At 47.4% G+C, this 22,697-nt stretch overlaps 2 protein-coding genes across 2 annotated transcripts in view; one reads left to right on the top strand and one right to left on the bottom strand.

The window, feature by feature from the left end:
* PLXND1 (plexin D1) overlaps window positions 1-6,722 on the top strand; it is a 122,734-nt gene extending 116,012 nt beyond the window's left edge. Inside the window, exons 35-36 of the mRNA XM_077822615.1 lie at window positions 2,128-2,202; window positions 3,938-6,722. Of these exons, the coding sequence (XP_077678741.1) occupies window positions 2,128-2,202; window positions 3,938-4,054 (192 nt within the window). The 3' untranslated portion in view covers window positions 4,055-6,722. The remainder of the gene's footprint in view (window positions 1-2,127; window positions 2,203-3,937) is intronic.
* Window positions 4,875-16,899, bottom strand: H1-8 (H1.8 linker histone). Its single transcript, XM_077822616.1, has 6 exons — window positions 16,884-16,899; window positions 15,558-15,841; window positions 14,654-14,792; window positions 13,172-13,230; window positions 12,375-12,789; window positions 4,875-4,939 (listed from the first exon to the last, which is right to left on the bottom strand). The coding sequence occupies exons 1-6, from the start codon at window positions 16,897-16,899 to the stop codon at window positions 4,875-4,877; spliced, it is 978 nt and encodes a 325-aa protein (XP_077678742.1).
* Window positions 16,900-22,697: the final 5,798 nt, after the last annotated feature.

Genomic DNA, 22,697 nt, shown 5'->3' with positions numbered 1-22,697 from the left:
AGAGCTGGCCTGAGAACAGTAATTCCAGTTTGCAGAGGATTTGGAATGAAAACAAAATTTTGATGTTCTCCATGAAACAAATTTAAAAAAAATTGATTTGGAACACTGAAACATTCCATTTAGATTTTTTTTTTTTTTTAAACAAAACTTTGCCTGGCAGGCTGCCAAAGCGCTGGGAGCCAGGTCTCCCATGGCTCCGAGGCCTGCTGGCTACCCAAGCACCCTGCTCTTGGGAGTTGGAAGCCCAGGGAACCAGCTTCCCAAAGAGTCTAGAAGCCCTGAGGTCCCCAATTCAGAGGCAATCTGCCTGATGAGCTACTGGGAAGCTGGGCAGGTGAGCTAGGAAACCAGGCATGTTTCAAAACCTGCCTGGCAGTCACATTTGCTGCCTGGGTTCCATCGGCGCTTCATCAAAATAGAACCAGCTCCACAAAAGCATTTCAGTTAACAAATCTGCAAATTCCAATGAAAGATATTTTGTCAGAAGTTTCCCGACCAGCTCTTTCTGACCCACTTCTGTGATGTGCTTGGAGATTGTGGAAGGGTTGACACGTGGCTGGCATGCCCTCTCATGGCTGGGCAGGCATAGCGGCTTTTTCCTCCCTAGCGCCTCTACCAACAGATACTCAGCTCTCACTGTAGTCTGTCTTGTCTCACAATTCAGCCCTCTGGCCAGGTCACCATTAAGTTCCACCCTTTCCGGGATAACAAGAAGTCCAACCAGAGTCTAAACCTTTCATCTAGTCTTTGGCCCTCAAATCTGGGTCGCATCATCTCTACAGCCCTTTACTCAGGGTTTTCAGTTGTCCTTCGCCACTTCTCAGGGGCCTCTTACCACCTTCCCAGTGGCTGGTAGGGAAACCCAGTCCAGGGACCCTATAACCCCAAGTTTGCTCCACCAGCCTCCTTGCTGCTGCCTCCCTGGACTTCTTCCTACTATAGCCATTTTTCCCCCAAGCTTTCTCCCCAGCCCCTTTGCAGGCTCTTATAGGGCCAGTGCTTCCCAGGGCTCGCTCCCTGGAGATCTGGTTTCTGCTCTTGACTGTTTTCCCAATCCACTGCAACCCTTGCATCAGAGGGTAGCATTAAACTCCCCAGGCCTCCATGGCTACAAGTTTTATCCCTGCTAAGCTGCTTCAGGATCACCCGCCTGCTCTTGGGTTTGGCCTCTCCCTGGTGGAGCCAGTTCTTCCCCTTTATCTCCAGGCCCAGCTATCCAACAGGGACACCCAAAACCATCAAAACTGCTAAACTCAACTGCTGTGTCCTGGTCCTCTGCTCTCTGCCACCAAAAGAGTGACTACAGCGTTCTTCCTTCACTCCCTGCAGACCCCTTCTGCCCTCGACTTGCTCCCTTTAGAGAGCCAACCAGCTCCTCCCCAGCTGGGCTTCAGCTTTAATGAGTCCTGGCCCACCCTTCATAGAATCATAAAATATTAGGGTTGGAAGAGACCTCAGGAGGTCATGTAGTCCAATCCCCTGCTCAAACCAGGACCAATCCCCAACTAAATCATCCCAGCCAGGGCTTTGTCAAGCCTGACCTTAAAAACCTCTAAGGATGGAGATTCCACCACCTCCCTAGGTAACCCATTCCAGTGCTTCACCACCCTCCTAATGAACTAGTTTTTCCTAATTTCTAACCTAGCCCCCGCCGGGCAAATTGAGACCATTGCTTCTTGTTCTGTCATCTGCCACCACTGAGAACAGCCTAGCTCCATCCTCTTTGGAACCTGCCTTCAGCTAGTTGAAGGCTGCTATCACATGCAACCAGGTGGGTTAATTGGGATATACAGAGAGCTACAGATGAATGGTGCTATATAGTATTATTAAAATGGTGCCAAATTCATCCCTGGCATAAACAAATGCCACTCCCAGTGTAATCTGTGGAGGTGGGCCCTGTTTGTGAGAGGAATAAATTTTGGCCTTTGCCTCTGAAGTCACTAAACAAGTATAACATATAGCTTGAATAACGTAGATGGGAACAAGAGTCCAAGCATTTTGAGCCAGTGTTAACTTAGAGCAAATCAGAGCTAAGCCTTTTATTACTCCAGTTGCTTTCTGTTGAACGGACTAGATTCCTGCATTTGGATTAATATTCCTCCCCTGTTTGTTTTATCTTTTATGAAGAAATATCGGAATGAGTTTAACACCAACGTGGCCATGGCTGAAATATATAAATATGCCAAAAGATACCGCACTCAGGTAAGCAGCTTAATTTGTCAGGAGGTGAAGTCAGTGCTCAGCATTCCAGGTAACTGTGGGGAAATATCTGATGTCCTTTTGTATGCAATATTGGTGCAGCCATGTCAGGGCAGGTCTACACTATGGCAGGGATCAATGCTCTGAGATCAAGCCACCGGCCGTCAATTTAGCGGGTCTAGTAAAGACCCTCCAAATCGACTGCGGCTCACTCTCCAGTCAATCCCTGTACTCCTCCCACAACAAGAAGAGTAAGGTAAGTCGTCGGGAGATTTTCTTCCGCCTCAGTCTCAAGATATTAGAGAGACAAGGTGGGTGAGGTAATATCTTTTATTGGACCAACTTCTGTGGGTGAGAGAAACAAGCTTTCGAGCTTTACAGAGCTCTTCAGGTCTGGGAAACGTTCTCAGACTGTCACAGCTAAATGCAAGGAGGAACAGATTGCTCAGCATAAGTAGTTAACACATATTTCAGGGGTCTATTCAAGATGAGGTGGTGCATTAACACCCCTCCAGACATAGGGGGGAAAGAAACTGGAGGGGTGGGAGAGGTAGCTGTGGGGGGGAGGGTTGTTAGTGGGCTATAAATTGTTTTAATAAACCATAAATCCAGTCTCTCTATTCAGTCCATGATTTTTAGTGTCTAGCAGAGTTATGCTTTAAGCTTAAATTCATAACTTTGCTAGATTCTAAAAACCATGGACCGAATAGAGCCACTGGATTACAACAATCCCAGACCTGAAGAAGAGCTCTGTGTAATCTCAAAGGCTTGTCTCTTTCACCAGCAGAAGTTAGTCCAATAAAAGCTTACCTTCCTTACCTTGTCTCTCTGATGTCCTTTTGTGATTTATCAGTCAAGTGTCTTACCTGCCCTCAGTCCCACCGAAAAGAGTCCGAACAAGGAAGAGACTGTTCTTTGTCACTGATGGAATGGCCTTAGCTGAGGATCTAGGATGTCCATATCTATCTAGTCTCCCTCTCTCTCTCTCTCTCTCTCTCTCTGTGTCTCCCCTCAGCCCTCTCTCTCTCCTTCCTGTAAAGTCAGTCACAGATTTTTTTAAAACCTAGGTGCATTTTCAACCCTTTTGTCAGATCACCAGAGAATTCAGAACAGGTCTCAATTTACAAGTCATTCTCCCTTCTTCTGGCCTGAAATTTGCTCTTGCGAGTGTTTGTGGATGCAAATGAGAGCATGTAGGTGGCTCCTTGTTGCACCTGCAAATCAGATAGCTAGATGTCTATGAGCCTTCACTTCCACCCACAGTTAATTGTCCCCACAAATCTATGGGTGTGGAAAAGGAGGCCCAGGTGAGCCCCCCTTTAAAAAGCAGGCCTAATGCAGTCCTATTTGTTTTACAGTGCACTAGCCCAGCCCTGAGGTGGCAGCTTACACACACACACACACACTCACACTCTCTCTCTCTCTCTCTCCAATCCCTTGGCTGCTTGGAAGACCAGTAACCTATTCTCATCTGATCTGAGCACTGTTTGGCAAGGATGGCTGAAAGTGAAATGTAGCCTGGATCAGTCAGTAATCTGTGGCTCCAAAAATGCGTAAAGAACGGCGGGGGGGATGCTGAAAAAGGCCAGTGACAGGGCAAATAACCCCCTCCTCCACACCTCATCAGGGCAGTAGGCCCAGATGGTTCATCCTTTTCCCCACACCACCTGTTTGGAACACAGAAAGGGCAAGGCTGGTGCATGTCGCATTAATCGCTTCACTGCTCTTGCTCCTGCAGATAGTGAATGCCCTGGACTCCAACCCCACCACGAGACGCACACAGCTGCAGCACAAGTTTGAGCAAGTGATCGCCCTCATGGAGGACAATATTTATGAGTGCTGCAGTGAGGCCTAGGGGGTGCTCTGGACTGAACCCACTCCTGGAAATGACCTTCTCTGTAGTGCACTGTCCACTAGGGAACAAGCCTTTAAACAAAATATATACATGTAGATATATATTTGATTGTCTTTTACGGTAACTCTGTCACCACATTGTTGGTGGGCATGGCCATTGGTGAGATGAGCCAGCAAGGGCTGAGAAGCCACCGAACAACGTTTCAGATAGCTTCAAATCCCTTTCGTTGATCTGCACTGCATTGTGCCCATAATTTATTTGCTCTTTCAAGCCGGAACTAGAGACGTGCCACTTACTATTTTCCTCTAACCTGCGTGTGAGCAGCCATCAACTCCCTGCATTCCTGCTTCCAGAGAGACTCCTTGCAGACTAGAGCCCAGGCTAGGCAAGTGATAATGATGGATGCAAAGCAGCGGGGAAGCCTCAGGGAGTGATGAATGGAGATTTCAAAGGCTATTGGAGCAGCTGCAGAACTCCCTTAACTGTACCCCTCTTACTTCTGTATGTTTTAAATACCAGGGACTCCGTTTACTGTACACCATCTGCTGCATTAGACGTGTTTTGTGCCTTTTATTTTTGTACTGTATGTGTAAACATAACCACTCCATCTGCAACTTGTGCCAGGTGGGGAACTCATGGACTAGACAGTGAGATTGCTTCCGAAGTAGTCAAGACATGCGAAAGCACTTTACCCCTAACGGAAATGGTAATTATCTAGCTGGAAGGATTGTATTGTCCATTTGACAATGTCAGAGAGGAACAAAGCGGGGCAGCTGTTCCCACTTCCCCAAGTTTCCCAGATGTTTGTGCACACACCGAACTAGAGTTGACAAATATCCCCTAAATAGCCACTTTTCATCCAGCTGGTCACAGGAATAATTTTACCTAGAAGTAAAAGGAAAAGATACATTAGGGGTCAAAGGGAAAAGTTTCCTTCCCTTTATACCATCTTTCCTGTCTTCCTGCATGCACAACCCACAACTGAATTCTTCTCTCAGTGTAAACCTGAAGTAATGTCCGTGAGTTTAACTCGTTATTTAGTATCTACACGGGTGGAACAGTGCAGAATTGGCCAAAGCTGTGCTCCCAGTGTCAGGTAGACCCCTCTGAACATCAGCAGCTGTGAGTTATACTCCTGGGCCTGGTGAAAATGTAGGACGTTGTGATGGAGATAAACTAAATCAAGGCCAGTATTATGGGTCTGTTCCTAAAACAGCTTCTGGTCTTGCTGTGTCTGGCATGCTGATGGCCACAGCTATTGACTTTAAATGAATGGAAGGTTATTGCTGTATCAGCCCAAACAGCATCAAAGACAATTTACTGTGACTCCAAACGCCTTTTACAGAATTAGCCTATCTAGCAATTCCTGCAAGCTGGAATGACTCCAGCTATTTTGGGCTATTGCGGGACAAAGTCTGCCCTCGGTTAACCCAGTGTAAAGTGAGAGTAAGTCCATTTAAGTCACTCCAAGTCAATGGAGTCACATGCCTATAAAGCTGGAGTAACTGCTGTGCGTTGGAGCAACTTTGCTGGATTTACACTGGTATAATAGAAAAATTTCACCCTAACTTTATTGTCCCAGATTCCTTTATGTTGCTTGCAGAAGGGCAGTGCTTTGGAATACAAGCTTCCTTGCTGCCCATCAGTGAAGGACCACAACACAATTCCATGGCTCCCTTTTAGAGATGGAGCTTTCGCTAGCTGCACATACCAGAAGCCAGCACACGAATGCAAGAAAAGCCAAACTGCCCATGAAATCCAAATCCAGTTTGGCACCAAACTTTCATACTCCCAAAAATACAAAAAAAGATACTACCTCACACAAGGCAGGGTTTAAAGGGGAATCTCCACAATGCACATGGCTGCCGTCTGGTCACTTTGCTAAGAATCAACCTGGCAGTAAGCTACTTTGGTTCAACCAAAAAAATCCCCTGGCTCGATCATAGCCAGGGCCTCTGTCACAAATGTTTCAGAAATGCCTTGAGTATAGACTATTTCTATGGGGATTTGGAGCATCACAGCTGATTTTATATTATATATATTTTAAAAATTACACACTTTATTGGGGGTGGGGAGAAGGAAGAGAAAGACTTAACCAGAACTGCAGAAAAGTACATACACTGTGGAAGTCTAACTGTAGTTGTTGAATAAGTGGCTTCAGCCTAGAAATGTTACAAATGTAGCTGGGCTACATTTTATTTTGAAAGAGATTTTTTAAAAAAACTTAATTTTTCTTCTTTGAAAACTGTGAACAGCTGCCAGATACACACAGGGCCAATGCGGGGAAGCTGAAGGTGAGATGTGTCAGAGCATAGGGAGGAAGTGTGACAAAGGGGTGCAAGGGGCTGTTCCCATGAGGTGGTGATCCCTGTGTTGAAACACTGGGAAGGTAACGGGCTAATTAGTGTCAGGCTATGGATCTGCTCCAGGTGCTGTGGTTGGCGAGCATGCCTTATGGCCTATGCTTAATTTAATCTTTTTTCCAACGCAAAAAAAAAAAGGAAACATGCTCTTCGGTTCAATCCTTCGGAAGGAACAGAGCTTGAGGGTTGGATGCATTGCCTTGAACCCTGATCCTTTGTAATATATTTTTAACTTTGTCATGTATTTGTCAGTGTGGTTCTCTTACCTGCTATTTGGTGGAATCTTTGAAAACTTATCTTTGTAATAAAACACGGTGATCAAACATGTGGGAAAGTTTTTGGCCAACAGCATTTGGAAAAAAAAATTCTGCACAGGGCATACATCATAACAGTTGCCTCGCTGCATGGCGTCTCCTACACCAGAGGTGGGCAAACTATGGCCTGCAGGCCACATCTGGCCTATGGGACCGTCTTGCCCAGCCCTTGAGCTGCCAGCCCAGGAGGCTAGCCCCTGGCCCCTCCCCTACTGTCCCCCCTCCCCCGTAGCCTCAGCTTGCCATGCCGCCGGCGGTCTGGGTGGCGGGGCTGCGAGCTCCTGCCAGGCAGCACGGCTGCGAGAACCGCTGGCCTGCCCCGGTGCTCTACACTGCACGGCGGCGTGGCTGCCAGTCCTGGTGCTCTGAGCGGCATGGTAAGGGAGCGGGGAGTGGGTGGATAAGGGTCAGTGGCTCCTGGAGGGCAGTCAGGGAACAGGGGGCAGGTGGATAGGTGTGGGAGTCCCAGGAGGCCTGTTGGGGGGGGGGAGGGGGGCAGGAAGTCCCAGGAGGGGGTGGTCAGGGGACAAGGAGCAGGGAGGGGTTGGATGGGTCGGAGGTTCTGAGTGGGGCAGTAAGTAGGAGGGGACGGATTTGGCACAGCCCTCCCTACCCAGCTGTCCATATGGTTTCAGAACCCTGCTGTGGCCCTCAGGCCAAAAAGTTTGCCCACCCCTGTCCTTCATGGAGGAATTTATTTGCACACAGGTTGAGAGAAGCATGGTATCACATACCCCAACATCAAGCCCTCGCTCAGAGGTGGAATCCCTCACACTATGGTTTTTAAGCTAGGGTGCTCAGACATCCCGCTGTTATCAGGACTGTTCCACTATTAGTGGCTGTATCTTATATATACACAACTGTAAACGCCCCCACCTGGGGAAAGAAAGGGTGTGTCCTGATTTTTCACACTTGCTCACTGGTCACCTTATGTTATGCTTCCAAAAGTGAGAAACATGGCTGCATTCTACTGCACAGGGCTGGATATTTTCATCATATCTAAGCATTTATATGACAGACAGGTTATAGCTACATCGGTTTATAAACACGAGTGAGTGCTCAGCTCCCACGCTACTATGAAATCTCATGCAAACATAAAAAGGCGATGATCCCCTCCATTTCCTGTCAGCTAAAGCCAGCCCCAAACAGTGGCCATATCTACCCAAGAGCCTGCCTCCTGGTCGACTCCTCAGTCCTGAGTTAGGCACCCCGACAGGCCCCCCATAGGTGCTTAGCTCTCCTCCATGCAGTAAGGCTGGGAGCCTCAGAAGCCCCCAGGCTGAGTGGGGAAGATGAGTAAGCTAGCCCAGAGTGAAATGCAGAAGAACAAAGAGGAGCTTAGACCTAGATCCTCAAAAGATATTTAAGCACCTGTCAAACATCCAGCGAAGGGTAGCATAAAATCCCTCCTTTACCTGTAAGGGATTAAGAAGCTCAAATAATATGCTTGGCACCTGACCAAAAGGCCCAAAAAGGGAATAAGATCCTTTCAAATCTGGCCAGTGGGGGCTTTGTTTGTGTTCTCTTTGTTGTTCTTTCTCAGGACAAAGAGACCAAGCACGTAACCCAGCTCCTACTGAAATGATACATCTAAAATTACAGAAATCGTAAGTAATAGCAAGGAAATGTGTTAGATTATCTGTTGTTTTAGCTTGTGAATTTTCTCTATGCTAAGAGGGAGGTTTAGTCCTGTTTTCTGTAACTTTGAAGTTGAGCCTAGAGGGAAATCCTCTGTGTTTTAAATCTTTTTATTACCCTGTAAAATTACCTTCCATCCTGATTTTACAGAGTTACTTTTTACTTTATTATAAAGCTCTTCTTTTAAGAACCTGATTGATTTTTAGTTTCCTAAAAAGCCACGGGTCTGGTCTGTGCTCACTTGGTTAACCTATTGGTTGGTATATTATTCTCAAGCCCCCCCAGGAAAGGGGGTGAAGGGACTTGGGGCGATATTTTGAGGAAATAGGAACTCCAAGTGGTCCTTTTCCTGAATCTTTGTCTAAATCACTTGGTGGTGGCAGCAATACCGTCCAAGGACAAGGAAAGGATTTGTGCCTTGGGGAAGTTTTTAACCTAAGCTGGTAGAAATAAGCTTGGGGGGGGGTTCATGTGAGTCCCCACATCTGTACCCCAGAGCGGGGAGGGAACCCTGACAGCACCTGACTACCATTGATCTGTGCTGAGTTCTCAACTGTGAGCCCACTCCTGGCACCTAAGCAGCTGACCTGTCCTAGGTAGCCAACATGCAAAGAGACACATGCACACAAGATAGTTAATAGCCTGGTTTCAAGTCCCTGCTCCACATAAATCAGGTAGAGCAGGCATTTGAACTTAGGTCTCCCACATCCCAGCTGCGTCCCCTCATCACTTTTGACACACACACTCACACTCCAGACCTGCCTGCCCTGGCTGTCTTTGTGCCAAGTAGCAGGTCATAGATATGCTCTGAGAACCCCTGCAGGATTGGCCCCCTGGTCATGAGCTAGGCAACAGAGCACCCAGATGGGGGAGGAAAAAAAAAATCTTACTTTGGGGCACCCAAGAGCCAGGGGTTGTGGTGTCAGTGAGCACTCCAAGCAGCTTGTTAGCCGTGGGCAGCACCTCAGCAGTGGTTTTGAGAATGCCCGTGACACCTCACATTGCCACCTTGGTAATATTTAAAAAACGGACACACCAGCATGAGTGCTGGAACCTCCCCTGCCCCACCTCTCCTCCCCCCCTACCCATCACTCACTGATTTCCCCTCTCACCCCCCACCACCTGGGTCAGGAGGGACTCGCCTGCAGAGCTGGGGCTGGGAGCTGCAGCTAGGGTTGCCAGGTGTTTGGTTTTTTTTTTACCAGCACACCCAGTCAAAAAGGTACCCCGGCAGCTCTGGTCAGCACCGCTGCCCATACTGTTAGAAGTCCAGTCAGCAGCACAGGGGGCTAAGGCAGGCTCCCTGTCTTCCATGGCTCCGCGTGACTCCTGGAAGCAGCAGCCTATCCCCCCCTTGCTCCTATGCGTAGGGGCAGCCAGCGGGCTCCACGTGCTGCCCCTGTCGCGACCTGCAGCTCTCATTGGCCGTGGAGGTGGCGCTTGCAGACGCTGGCGCTCCGTGTAGGGGCCCGAGGGATGGGCATGACGCTGCTTCCGGAAGCTGCCTGAGGTAAGCACCACCCCGAGACTGCACCCCTGACCCCCTCCTATGCCCCAAGCCAGCCCTGATCCCCCTCCTACCCTCCAAACCCCTTGGTCTCAACCCAGAGCATCCTCCTGCACCCCAAACCCCTCATCCCTGGCCCCACTCCAGAGCCCTCACCCCCTCCCACACCCCAACTCCCTGAGCAAGTGAGGGTGAGGAGAGCAAGCGATGGGGGAGGGGGGAAGAAATTGAGTGAGTGGGGGCAGGGCAGGGCATGTTCAGTTTTGTGGAAGGGGTCACCAGTACAAAAGTTTGGGAACCACTGCTTTAGTACCTTCAGCAGGGGTCAGTCCACAGAGGAAGGGGCTGGGGTGGAGAAATCAAGGTACAGCAGGACAGGGGGGTTGCTCCCTAGAGCCAGGGTGGGTAAATCATGGCACAGGGGGGCAGTCCCTGGAGCAAAGGCCTGGGGAGGGGAAATCAAGGTTCAGCAGGGCCAAGGGATCTGTTCCTGGAACAAGGGGCCAGGGAGGGGAAATTGAGGCACAGCAAGGCCAAGGGGTCTGTCCCTGGAGCAAGGGGCTGGGGAAACCAGGGCACAGTGGCGTGCAGGGGTTAGTCCCTGAAGAGGGGAAAATCAGGGCATACAGGTTGGGGATACACACACTGGTACCTACTTTGGAGCCTGCTCTGGGAGCCAGCCAGTTCTCGGTCAGGCCTGATGGCAGTGGCCAGTTACTGCAGGTAACCAGACTTTTAGCATCGGGTCAGCTGCACATTCCAGTCAGAAACTGGACACCTGGCAACCCTCCTTCCTCGGGGTCCTTATTGCTCCAGTCATTGACAAGCAACCCGCCACTAGGACCTGCTCCACGTGCACCGAGAGGAACAGCAAAGGAGTTAACATTGTGGAGAAGAGCTACAGGCAGGGTGCGGAAGCAGAGCCCATTTGCCTTCTGTTGTTTTGGTGGCTGGCAGGCTCCACTAGGAAAGGCTGGAGAGTGTCTCATTCACGGTGCTCAGGCCCCACACCCCCAAGGACAAGGAAAGGAGACTGTGGGCTGATCCACCTCTGTGCTGTGATGCTAAGTAGTACTAACCACAGCAGAGGTTAAGGAAGAGCAGTGGCTGCCCTTCCTGCCATGGAGTTCCCCCACAGAGAATACAAATTCAATTAAAGGATTGGTCCACTTGCCCTTGAGTCAATTGGATGGCGGGAGCGGAGGAGAAATAAAGTTCTCTCAACTCCCTAGAACCCTATAACAGGACAAACAGCAGTTACTCTGCCTGGAGGTGGGAACACTGACCAGTTCAGTGAGAGTCTATCCAAAGCCTCTCTGCGTACACACACACACAAAAATGCCAGCTGCACTGTTAGACCTACCCCACCCCCTCCCCCACCACTGTGACCCATCACAAGCTTTTGCACTCTGCACAAAGACACAGATGAAGGGGGCCTAGGACATCTGTACCTACCTGGAGCTATTCCTAGTAGAAATTACAATCCACACAGGCACCAGTATCCATTGGTGCCCTTACTAAGAAGGGCAACACACACAAGTCCCAGAGTTCAGACCTTCTAGCAAGTGGGATTTTTAGCAACAGGCCACTCCTCCCCAGGGTCAGGCCTAGCTAGCATGTGCTAGCTTGGCTTCTTCCTTAAGCTAGGATTTAATTGGAGGCATTCTGCCCTAATCATAGCACTAGGCTGCAGAAGTTTAGAGGCTGAACATCACTACAGCAGTGCTACATTTGTGATTGATGGCTTGGGCCCTTTCCCTCAAGTTTGTATAACGAATGTAGCCCGGCAACCTATGGGTTCATGAGGGCTGGACACCCAACACTGGCTGGAGCCAGAGGGCATGTCTGCAGAATGTGGCTGCAGTTTCAGGGATGGAGTCCCATAATGTGAATGTATTTTGTTCGTTAGCCCTACGGGATTCTCCCCCCCCCAACCTGGACTGCTGCCACACTCGCAGTTTGCTCCCTTTCACCCAACTGGCATTTATCACTGTCCTAATTACGAGGCTGGAATCCACCACAGCTGGGCTCAAGCTCAGGTTTCAACCTAGCTGGGTTTGCAGGGGGTAGGAGGGAAGAGGCAGAAGGAATTGATGCTTCGCAGTTTCCAGGGTTATGACAGGGTGTGTCAAGATGACCTGGCAGGTCCTTACCCCAGGCGGGAGGAGCAGGACTCCAGTAACAGGGTTTAGTTATTAGGATGCAGTAACTTTATTGAAGGGGGGAAAAAAAAAGACGCAAGATTAAAATCAGTTAGCTTAGTTCACCGGAGATTAAAAGAGATGTTAACAGCAGTGACTGGAGCACACTTCAGCATAGTTTAAAAACCCTGTTTGGGCCCATTTAGAACCGGGAGACAGAGTGGCTGTGTTCCTCAGGCTGGAGACAGCCAGTCTGCACACGTGCCCCATCCCCCACCCAAAGCAGTTGTCCCTTCAGTGCAGGGAAGCCCTAGGTTGCTTTCTTGCTAAGCTTGCTGCCAGTTCTAGAGGCTTTACCTTCTGCATCCTTCTCTTTGCTGAAGAAAGAGCCTGTGGCTGCCTCAGGCTTCTTCCCCTTGCCTTTTGCAGGGCCCTTTGCCTCAGTCTTCCCTTTGGCAGTGGTTTTCTTTGTCCCGCCAGCTGCCTTTGCTTTGGTCAGCCCATTTCCACCTTTAGCCACCTTTGTTTTTGCAGCCCCTGCAGCCCGAGGAGCTGCCCCCTTGCCTTTGGAAGTCCTGATCTTGTCTCCATGCTCTGCCTCTGCTTTGGAGGCACCATCTGCTTCTGTGGCTGGCTTCCCTCTGGAGGTGGCTTTCTTGGTCCCAACCACCCTGGCTTGGGATGCCTCTTTCATATTTGGTTTCTTGTCACCTTTCACAATGTTTCGAGCATCACTGGGTGTCTTCAGCTTAGCAGGAGCTTTGGGCTGGGCCTACAAGAGAGAGTAGGATGAAGGTCACTGCAATAGCATTTGTTGGGTCACCCACAAGCCTGTGCCAGTTAGTTTATTATTCTTATAGACAGCAGCTTTGAATTCAGAAGTGCGGCCTTTATTCTGCATGGTAAGACATGCGTTTTAGAAACAGCCGATCAAGCAGTGCCAATTTCCTTCGCAGCCTGAAGAACAGAGTTAACACTTCAGGACTCTAGAGCGGGAAGCGGTTTCCTTTCCAACATTCCCCACAGAGTCAGGCAAGTTCCTTAAGACAGGAACACACAACAGCAGCAGCTCCTAAAGCTGGTCACAAGTGAAGCACTCACAGAGCTGTGCAAGGTAGACAGATGGAATCCTTCATTTGGCAACCAGTACTTACATTAGTGGATTTTGCCTTGGCTTTCTTGCTCACAGGTTTTGGTTTCTCCTCCTTAGCATCTGTTGAGAAGATGGGAAAGAAATGACATGGGTGAGTCAGTAACTTATGTTTACAAGATTGTCAATTCCATACAAGGATGATATTAATGGTTTCTGGATCTTCCTGGCCTAAGCTTCTGAGCAAAGCTCAGGTATTATTAGTGCAGACCTAGAAGTGCCCCTGCTAATTTAACAGGAAAAATGCCTCCCTGTGGGATCAACGCAGGTCTGAAATCAGATCGCATCTACAAAGCGATCGCCCTGGCATGCTGACTCCACCTTGAAGATAGAGCTAGCTACTTGAACCCTGCACCATTGATTTAGGGGCATATTTTTAAGGAGTTTAGGTACCGAACAAGCACCATGGAGGTTTTCAAAGCTCAGGCACTGCTGCCCAACCCCCACCCTGGTAGGTAAACACCCCACGCACTTACGTTTCCGCAGTCAAAGCGGTCTAGTTGCAGCACAGACAAATGAGAGGCTTGGAACCCTTGCTTAAACCAAAGCACCAGAGGTCCTGAAAAGCGAGCGCAACCTAGGCATGGGAATGCCTAGATCGCCAGCAGGTCCCGATCCTGTGGCCATGCTCTGAGCATGCCTAAGAGCCGTCAGACCCCACAGTAGCAGGGCTGGAGGCAGACCAATAGGATGGGGGCAGCACAGCACCCGCTTAAGAGACAGCGCAGGGAAATAGCGGAAGAGCGAGCAGTACGGAGCGTTTCAGCTGCTAGAGCATGGGCAACTTAAGCAGCTGACCAGACGTAGGGGGTCTCACCCAGGAGAGGGATGCACCGCTCTCTGGGCCATCAGGCAGGTGCACCACATCAGCCGATTAGGCACCTAAGCCCCTCTCCTCGGCATTTCGCTCCTGGCTAATTTAGGCAGCAACCCAGCTCTGAGAAATTCATTTCTTAGGCACTTAAGGCCTAGATCCATGAAGGGCACTTCAATTCTTAACTCTCATTGAAGTCAATGTGTTCTTTCAGAAGACTAGGTAACAAACTCTCCGAACTGGAGGCAACTAGGCAGCAGGCTTCTGGGCTGAGCAAACGCATAAATCCAGACATGTTCTCAGAATTGGCCATTGATTTTGGGTGCCCACCTTGATCCCAATATTCCAGAAATAATGAGCACCATTTGAAGTCAGTAGCTGCTACAAATGTTCTGAAGATCAGGCCCACAGCAGACACACAGAATACATGGCTAGTTTTCAAAGCCAGGTGTCTTTCCACCACTGCTTCCTGCAATCAGCAGTTTGGATTCTAGCTTATATACTTACTGTTGTCCGTCAAGTTCACTGCTGTACAGGGAATCCTGAAGCCCTCTCCCTGAGCACGGACATTTGTCTTCTTGGGTGGCATTAAAATTCACAGGTCTGACCTCCTTGCATACAGCTGACATCTCAGCAGGGGATGTTAGTTTAGGGGAAGGAAGCAGCCCTTACCTTTACTTCCTGCTTTTTTATCAGCAGTCACCTTGGCTTTGGGTTTCCTTGCCACCTTCTTTTCCGATTTAGGAGCCTTTTCTCCAGCTGGATCCATCTTCCTAGAATTTTTTTTAAGCTTGGGCTTTTCTGATGCCAGCTAGGAGTACAACAGAACAGAACAGTGAAACTGCTCTGCTCCAGCACGTGCATTGAGGGTCGCTACCAAGCAACTTAGTACACTTGGTAGTGCTATACCCAGGGACAAACAAGCACAGAAGCTTGTCCGCAGGCATTAGAAGTGTTGACTGAATTAGAGGCAGGTGGCTTACACGAGCCCTTCCCTTTGGCTGTAAAAATTTGTGTAGCATCCTCTGTAACACGACATCACGATAGGCCTTGCAGCCAAGGCTGGAGAGTAGTTGGGAATAGCACTCACTTTCTATTGTCCCATTCACCCAGCTGCATTGTAAAATCTAGTTGTCCCAGGCCCTCCCAGAGACCAAGTCATGGAAGAAATCAATATTTTCAGGGCAGAGATACCACATCCACCGATAGCCAACAACAAGCTCCTTTACGGTTTGCTCTTCAGTAATAGTACTGTGTTCTCCCACTCAGAGGGGAGGGCACCAGTCCATTGATGTTGAGGCTGTTCACAACCCTGCCTGTCCATTTAAAGAACTGGGAAGAAAAACAAAAAAAGCCACATTCCCTAGCCCAGAGTTGTCACCCATCCAGCCTCCTCTTTGAAATACTGCTTCAGAGAACATTTGGGGCACATCCCACAATGCAAAGTGTGCTGCCACCCAGTTATCTGTAGGACAGCCCTAGCCCATGCAATTGCTATACTGTTGCCTAAAGCTACAGTTTCTTTAGCAGAAAATTTCCACTGAAGGTGGTCTTTGTAGAAAGCCAATTCACTCACCTTGAACCTTCCAGTTGCCCCTAATGCCAAAGAGTTTTGGGGTCTGATCAGGTAGCCATGGTCAAGACCTTTAGTCAGGGCCTTCTTCAGCAGGTATTTTAGCCTTATTGGGTCAACAGCTGGGTACTTGGCAAGGATGTAGCGCTTGATGGCTATGACAGAGGTGCCTTTTTTTTCATTTTGGGCCTTCAGAGCTTCAATCACCATGCTTAGAGTTGGTGGGTGGTTAGCTCTGGTCTTGTGGTCAAAGATCCTGGACATTCTGGCCACTTTTGTTACTTTAGCTGAAGAGTAAATTGAAGAGGTTGTTTACTTGTAACCAAGCACCAGTATGAACCTCCCTTTTAACTCACCACAGTTATCAGGAAAGCTAAAGTGAATTCCCAGGTGGAGAACGGGCAAACCAGTTTTTATAGTAGCGTCTACAAGTCCAGCACTCCTTTGTGCTAGGCACTGTACAAACATACAGGGTACGTCTACACCGTAGTTGGAGGTGGGATTTGAAGTTTGGGAAGACATATTTGCGCTAGCTTTAAACTAACGAATGTGGCTAAAAATAGCTGTAAGGATATGGCGGTGCAGGTATCAGCATGGGCTGGTAATGCAAGTACCTCCCCAGAGTTCCAGGCAGCCTTATGCAGTCCATGCTGCTGGGTCATCACTAGTACTTCCAGCATGCTAGCTAGAGGAAAGCTAGCACCGGTATGCCTACATGAGCTGCAAATCACACCTCCAGCTGACAGGCTAAATAGGCAAAGGAAGCAGTATCAGTTACATTTTACAGGTGGGTAACTGAGGCCACAGAGTCTGCGTGATCTAGGGTCACACAAAAAGCCTAGGGGCAAGCTAGGAAGAGAACCCAAGAGTGCCCCGTCCAATGTTTAACCACACAGCCATTCTGCTTCCTGTCAGGAGGCACAATTAGTAATGTTATTTATCAGAGCAACATGAAGATGCTAAAGGGCCTCTTGAACACTAGCCAGACTCCAGGAAGTTTAGACCATTTCTCTCTTAAGCCTGCTAAGCTCCGTACACACCAGCTTCTCCACAGGCTGCCCTGAGTGGAGCTCAGAGCTTTTCATCAAGCCAAAAGAGTTCAGGGGGTTAAGTAAGTTCCTTTAAATACACCAAGAGAAACTAAGTTCAGCCCCTTCCCAGAGAGGCTACAGTTTAGTAAGAAAATAACAGTGACACAGATTGATACCTAAGAGAATTCTTTTGTACCAAAGGGGATCAGAACTTTGACTTCACATTCAGTGGAGACAAAAAGATAAACAAGGAAGAAGCATGCAAATTCAGAATTTTTGTTTAAGTATCTTTCCTTACCTGGGTTGAGGTCCATTGCAAGAAACTTTAATACTAACACTAAACTTTAAAAAAAAAAGCAACAAAACTTTATCTTAAAAGAGGCCTAGTTAAGCTGGCTGCAAAGCCAGCTTTATTGCCAGGTTCATCTCACTTTCCTGCTAATTCCTTTGATTAGCATCTTAATTGAGAGGGCTGCAGTTGGCAGCTGCTAATTATTTTTGTTCAATCCTAGTGCCAGGGAGATTAGGAACAGGTGGCAGCAGTGCTGAGTTTAGTTTGCCCACTCTTTGCAACAGGCTGGTGGGTGTTGGGGAGAATATTCAGGGGGGAGGATTCCAAAAATGAGAAAGGTTCTTGTGGATTAGTCTCACAATTGCCTTCAATTTACAGATTAAAGTAGCAGCCCCTCATTTGGAAAATGTAATTTACAAGTGAAACTGAGCCCTGTGTCAGCTCATGGGCCGAAGTGGCAGTAGGAGGCCTGGGATGTGGGTGGTACATCACTGATTTTAACAGAATGGACCATCCCAGTGTTCAGAGTGTACGTGTGATGGGAATACATACATGGCTGGACATACTGAGCCCATGTTCTTTGTGCACTTACACCTTAAAGGGACAGTGTGAGGGTTGCCAACTTTCTATCTGCACAAAACCGAACACCCTTGCCCCGCTCCTTCTCTCAGGCCCCAGACCGCTCACTCCATCCCCTCTCACTCCATCGCTCGCTCTCCCCCACCCTCACTCACTTGCTCATTTACACCGGGCTGGGGAGGGTCCCTTTTCGACCGGGTGTTCTGATTGAAAACCGGACACCTGGCAACCCACCTGGCATTGCACGACTGAGTCAGCCAGCAAAATCAAGGAAATGGAGAGTGAGCAACGGATTGTTTGTGAAAAGGCTTCCCTAGGCTGGATGAAGCCACAGAGTAGAGCACCCAGATTCATCACGCATTCCTGGTGGTCTGTGTTCTCATCCTGCTTTAGGGCACAAGGGACCTGAGCCTGCTGAGTACCATTTCCTACCACTAACGTCAGCAGACATGCAAGGCCCTGGGCACCTCACAGGAGGCACTCAGCCCCACACAGGAGTAGTCCTCACATGAGCTTGCTAGCCTCATGTTCATGCATTTTGGCAGGCTATGTGCTCCAGGACCCTGGATTGGAACAGCAAGGGATGCTGAGGTCAGGGCAGAAGTACACTGGCAGGACTGCGAGAGAAACCTTTACTGGGCAGGCCTCGTCTTTAACTGGCTCAAGCTAGTGCTGTTCAGCCCCTCGTTTTCATAAGCACTAACTTCACTCAGTTTTTAAAGGAAAAACAAAGAGGTTCCGTAAATCAAAGAGGGGAGAAAAAAAGAGTCTTTGTTCACTAGTGATGGATGGAGCAAATGATTCTTCCAAGCTAGCATTGCAGGTGTTCTTAAAGAAGCCAGGGTCTGCTCCCTAGAGGACTTACCTGCTGTACAGTGAGCAGAACTATCACTTCATCCCTCACTTGGGTCTTTCTGCTGAAATTAAAGAATAAGCTCTGCTCGTCCACAATAAGAAAGTCAGATGTTAATATCTGAGATGTTCTGATGCCTACAACGTTTTGCTCTAGTTCTCTTCCACGGAGTGTTTCTAGCTCTCTTCCCTCTGCCTGAGCTGATTCTGCAGCAGAATGATGGGGGAATTGTGCTGTAGGAGGTACTTACTGTCTTGTCAATGATATATAAAACTGATAATTGGTGGTCACTAAAGAACCCCTGGTGGGTTTTTTTTTTGTAAAGATTCTGGGCTTTAATTCCAGTGTCCTAGCCAAATTCAAACTGGGTCATTACATTCTCCGTACACATATTCCCCTCCCCTTCACCCCAGTTTCTGTGCTTCTTCACTTTCTGGTTTAAATTGTTGTGCAGTGTTGCTGTTAGCTGTTAAATAGACTCAGTGTTTCACACTAGAGATGGCTGCATTTCTGGGATCAATAAAAATATTCTTACATAATCCTTTGGGAGTTTTTACAGGAATGGTTATAAGACTTTAGTGAAGTTTTGGAATAGCCTTCCAAGGGAAGCAGTGGGGGCAAAAGATCTATCTGTCTTTAAGATTAAACTCGATAAGTTTATGGAGGAGATGGTATGATGGGATAACATGGTTTTGGTAATTAAATATTCATGGTAAATAGGCCCAATGGCCTGTGATGGGATATTAGATGGGGTGGGATCCGAGTTACCCAGGAAAGAATTTTCTGTAGTATCTGGCTGATGAATCTTGCCCATATGCTCAGGGTTTAGCTGATCGCCATATTTGGGGTCGGGAAGGAATTTTCCTCCAGGGCAGATTGGAAGAAGTCCTGGAGGTTTTTCGCTTTCCTCTTTAGCATGGGGCATGGGTCACTTGCTGGAGGATTCTGTGCTCCTTGAAGTCTTTAAACTACGATTTGAGGACTTCAATAGCACAGATATAGGTGTGAGTTTTTTTGCAGGAGTGGTGGGTGAAATTCTGTGGCCTGCTTTGTGCAGGAGGTCAGACTAGATGATCATAATGGTCTCTTCTGACCTAAATATCTATGAATCTATAGCACCTAAGAACTTGCAAAAATCTGTCCGGAAATATCTTATTTTTAAAGTCTGCAAAGAATTAGTAAAAGCGGAAATCAATTGAGTTGATGTAATCAAAAGTAATTGAGTTAGATCCTGGCCTTCGCTCCAGCAGCCAGAAACCAGCAGGGTGACCATCTTCAGCCAGCATCACAGTAGTATTTGAGCTCACATATCAAAACTGGAATTGAACATTGCTAAGCGGCAGCCATTTGCATTTGATTGCTCAACGGGATAAAGCCTGAAGCCCTCTCTCTGGAAGGAAGGTGTAACAACTGCAGGATTAATGCCTACTTACTACTGCCTGCTATGCAAGCATGCTCATTTTCCTGTGACCCCTTGGCTCCTGCCTGCCTCACCCAGTCACAAGCCTAGGTTATGACCTAGCACTGGGAATGTGTGACCTTTCCATGTGTGCATGTCAGCCACCATCTTGGCTAACACAGCAGAGCATGACGAGGGGAATCTCCAGAACCAAAGCAATGAGCTACAGCTTGAGCTTAAAGAGCCAAGATGCTCTGTTGGTGGAGCTGCAACATAGTTATAGCCTCTGCAGATTGGGCACAGAGGAGGACCTGGCAGCCTCACTAACAGTGGGTTGTGTGTGTACAGCCCCAGTGCAATGGAATACCACTAGCGAAACAACAAATAATAATAATAAAACCTCTATGCTGCACCCATCACCATAGTGTCAGAGTGGCTTACAAGTCCTGGCGTAACAAAAGAGCAATGTCTCTCTCTTCCTCCCGCCTTCATTTGGACGAGTTAATTCTTTTGTTTTGAATGGATTAGAGTCATTATTTTCTATTCCAGGACAGCAGCATTCAATCAAGTCCAATGGAAGTTTTTGTCTGGGCAGGAATTATGTGACTATATCAGGATTTGATGGAGGACCTTTCACGGCACAGCCTCTCGCCCACGCGCTCTCCACGGTCATTCGGCGCGCTGTGTGACCATGCTCAGGACAACGTTCAGTGGTGGGAAGGTGTGGACAGTGTTAGTGCTTCTCATGCAGGTCACTGGGTTTGAAAAGGGAAAGCATTTCAGCAGAATGCTCAACCACTTCTCCCAGCTGGGATTTCAGTATGAATAGAGCTTTGATCTCAAAACCCTGGATTCACCACAGCTCCCAGTATAGACAGAGGCATTTCAATAAATCAACGATGCCCCTAAAGGAGGCATTAGATAGCTGAGGTGCTGGTATCATCTCCCCTTTAGGTCACTGAGCACTTTAAACCTTTCACATTTGGTTGCCGATTCAAACCTGTGCTAGGGCAGGAATTACCATCTGATGGCTGGTGGAGGCCTGTATGAAAAAATGTGATGGGCTCAGTTCCACATCACAAAATCACGCCCATCACAACTGGCAGTGACATCAACAGAGACTCCTGTAATTGTATGAACTGTGGTGACTGAATTACTCTTTTACCCCTTCCAGCCATCCGTCCAGGCCAGTGCCAGGGCACATATATAGAGCAGGCTAGGGGAAGGCTACACTGCTGTGACCCAGGTGGTTCTGTGGCTAAACATGGCGGTGAGTTGACTACCTGATGCTGTTGCTAACTTCACTCTGATTGGAGGAATAAACTATTTACCTGAGAATTAGGGCCATATCATCGCTGTATTTGCTAGCGCGTCAAAAATATTTGTCTCAATATGAGCAAAAGAAACTAAACTCTCCAGTTAACATTGGAGCAGAACCACTTTATGAAATCAGAAAAGCAGAGTCATGGCAGAAGAAGGTGTGCTTAGAGCTGGCTGGGAAATTATTAATTAAATTTTTTTTATCCAAAAAATGCTGATTCATCAAAGCCAAAACTTCCCTCAGGAAAGAGTCAGCTCAGATAACGTTTTCAATTCAAAAAATGTTTTGAAAAAAAGAAGTTTCCAAGTTGTTGGAAACTCCTGGTTCAACATTTTTGAAACAAAAATTTCCAGTTTCCTGGTTTGAAAATGGCTTTTTGTTTCCTCATTCAAGCTAATTAAAGCTAAAAAACTTGTAACAAATTTTAAATAGTCAAAATAGAAACAAAATGTTTTGAAATTATCAAATGAAATATTTCAATTGACCCAACACTGAATTTTTCTTCAATTTTTGGTTCATGAAAATGTTCAAGAGTTTGACCTTTTGGGGATAGGAAAATTGTTCGAAATCTCAAAAAGGTTCATGGGACAGGAAAACTATTTCTCCTCCAGCTCTAGATGTGATGTGTTTAATCAGACACAAAAACAGCTCAGAGTAACCACCTCCACTCCCTTGGATATATCAGCAGCCCCAGGACTCTGTCAAAACTGCAAGGTTTATTGTCAGCCATCCTAAGCTCTTCCATTATTCCTGTAGAGGAAAGTATAACTGGACAACTAAAAAAAACAAACAAAAAAACCCTTCCTTTTCTTTCCTACCAAAAAAAATATTTCAGATTCTGAACATATGAATGAGCCTTCAACCTAACCACTGAATGATCATGAACCTTTGATCTTCAGATTTCACTGAATATGTAGAAGTATCAATTAAAAATAAATAACGAGAGACTTGTACTTGCAAATTGCTCTTTATTAAAGGTTTAACTTGCATAGTTTCTATAGACCTTCTCTATCAGATCTTGCAAAGCTGCATAGAATTAGAAATTGGAGAAGATATACTATACAAGAATAGTTTCAAATGTTGATAACAGAAGGGCAAGAAAAACATCTTATTTGTATAACTGAGCTAAAAATAAAAATAAAGAACATTGGTACAATTGCATTATGCCATCTTTTAGCGCTTTAAACATATGTTGAAATCTCTGGGCCATATGCTCCCCTGGCTTGCTTGCTATGAAGTGAAGAAAAGCGTAGCAATTTGCCACCAATCAATCCTCAAAAAGCACAAGCCTTGGCCAAAGCCTCTTACTTGGTGCGATGCCAAATCAAATTACAGCTGAAAATTGGTAGGTGAACCACAGGAGAACCATAAAGAGCTCAAACTATAGGGGTGTGGTCTATGGACATGTAGGAGGAGTCAGGGAGAAGCCAAATGACTATATATGTTACCATGGAAATATAATGTCACATGCTACGGAAAAGACACTGCAAATCAGCTGTTGCTTACGGTTTAAATCCTATTCCTTGTGCACCGCATAGCTAACTGGTTGTGTGCAGGGGAGTTTGTGTGTGCAGCAGGGGAAAGACCAGAATCCTCCCCAAGATTATTCATTATTCTATTTCATGGTTAAATTGTAACATTGTAACCCCTTAAATGTCACTGGCACTA

Source organism: Eretmochelys imbricata, chromosome 7 (genome assembly GCF_965152235.1).
Source record: "Eretmochelys imbricata isolate rEreImb1 chromosome 7, rEreImb1.hap1, whole genome shotgun sequence".
Classification (NCBI taxonomy): Eukaryota; Metazoa; Chordata; order Testudines; family Cheloniidae; genus Eretmochelys; species Eretmochelys imbricata.
Note: the sequence above shows the minus strand (reverse complement) of the source record. Positions and strands in the feature narration are given on the sequence as shown.

Excerpts from the sequence above, each read along its gene's own strand:
- H1-8 (XM_077822616.1), bottom strand. Across the intron at positions 14,793-15,557 it reads GGGCAACTGGAAGGTTCAAG|CTGGCATCAGAAAAGCCCAA; the intron begins GTGAGTGAATTG and ends TTGTACTCCTAG. Across the intron at positions 12,790-13,171 it reads CCAAGGCAAAATCCACTAAT|GCCCAGCCCAAAGCTCCTGC; the intron begins GTAAGTACTGGT and ends TCTCTCTTGTAG.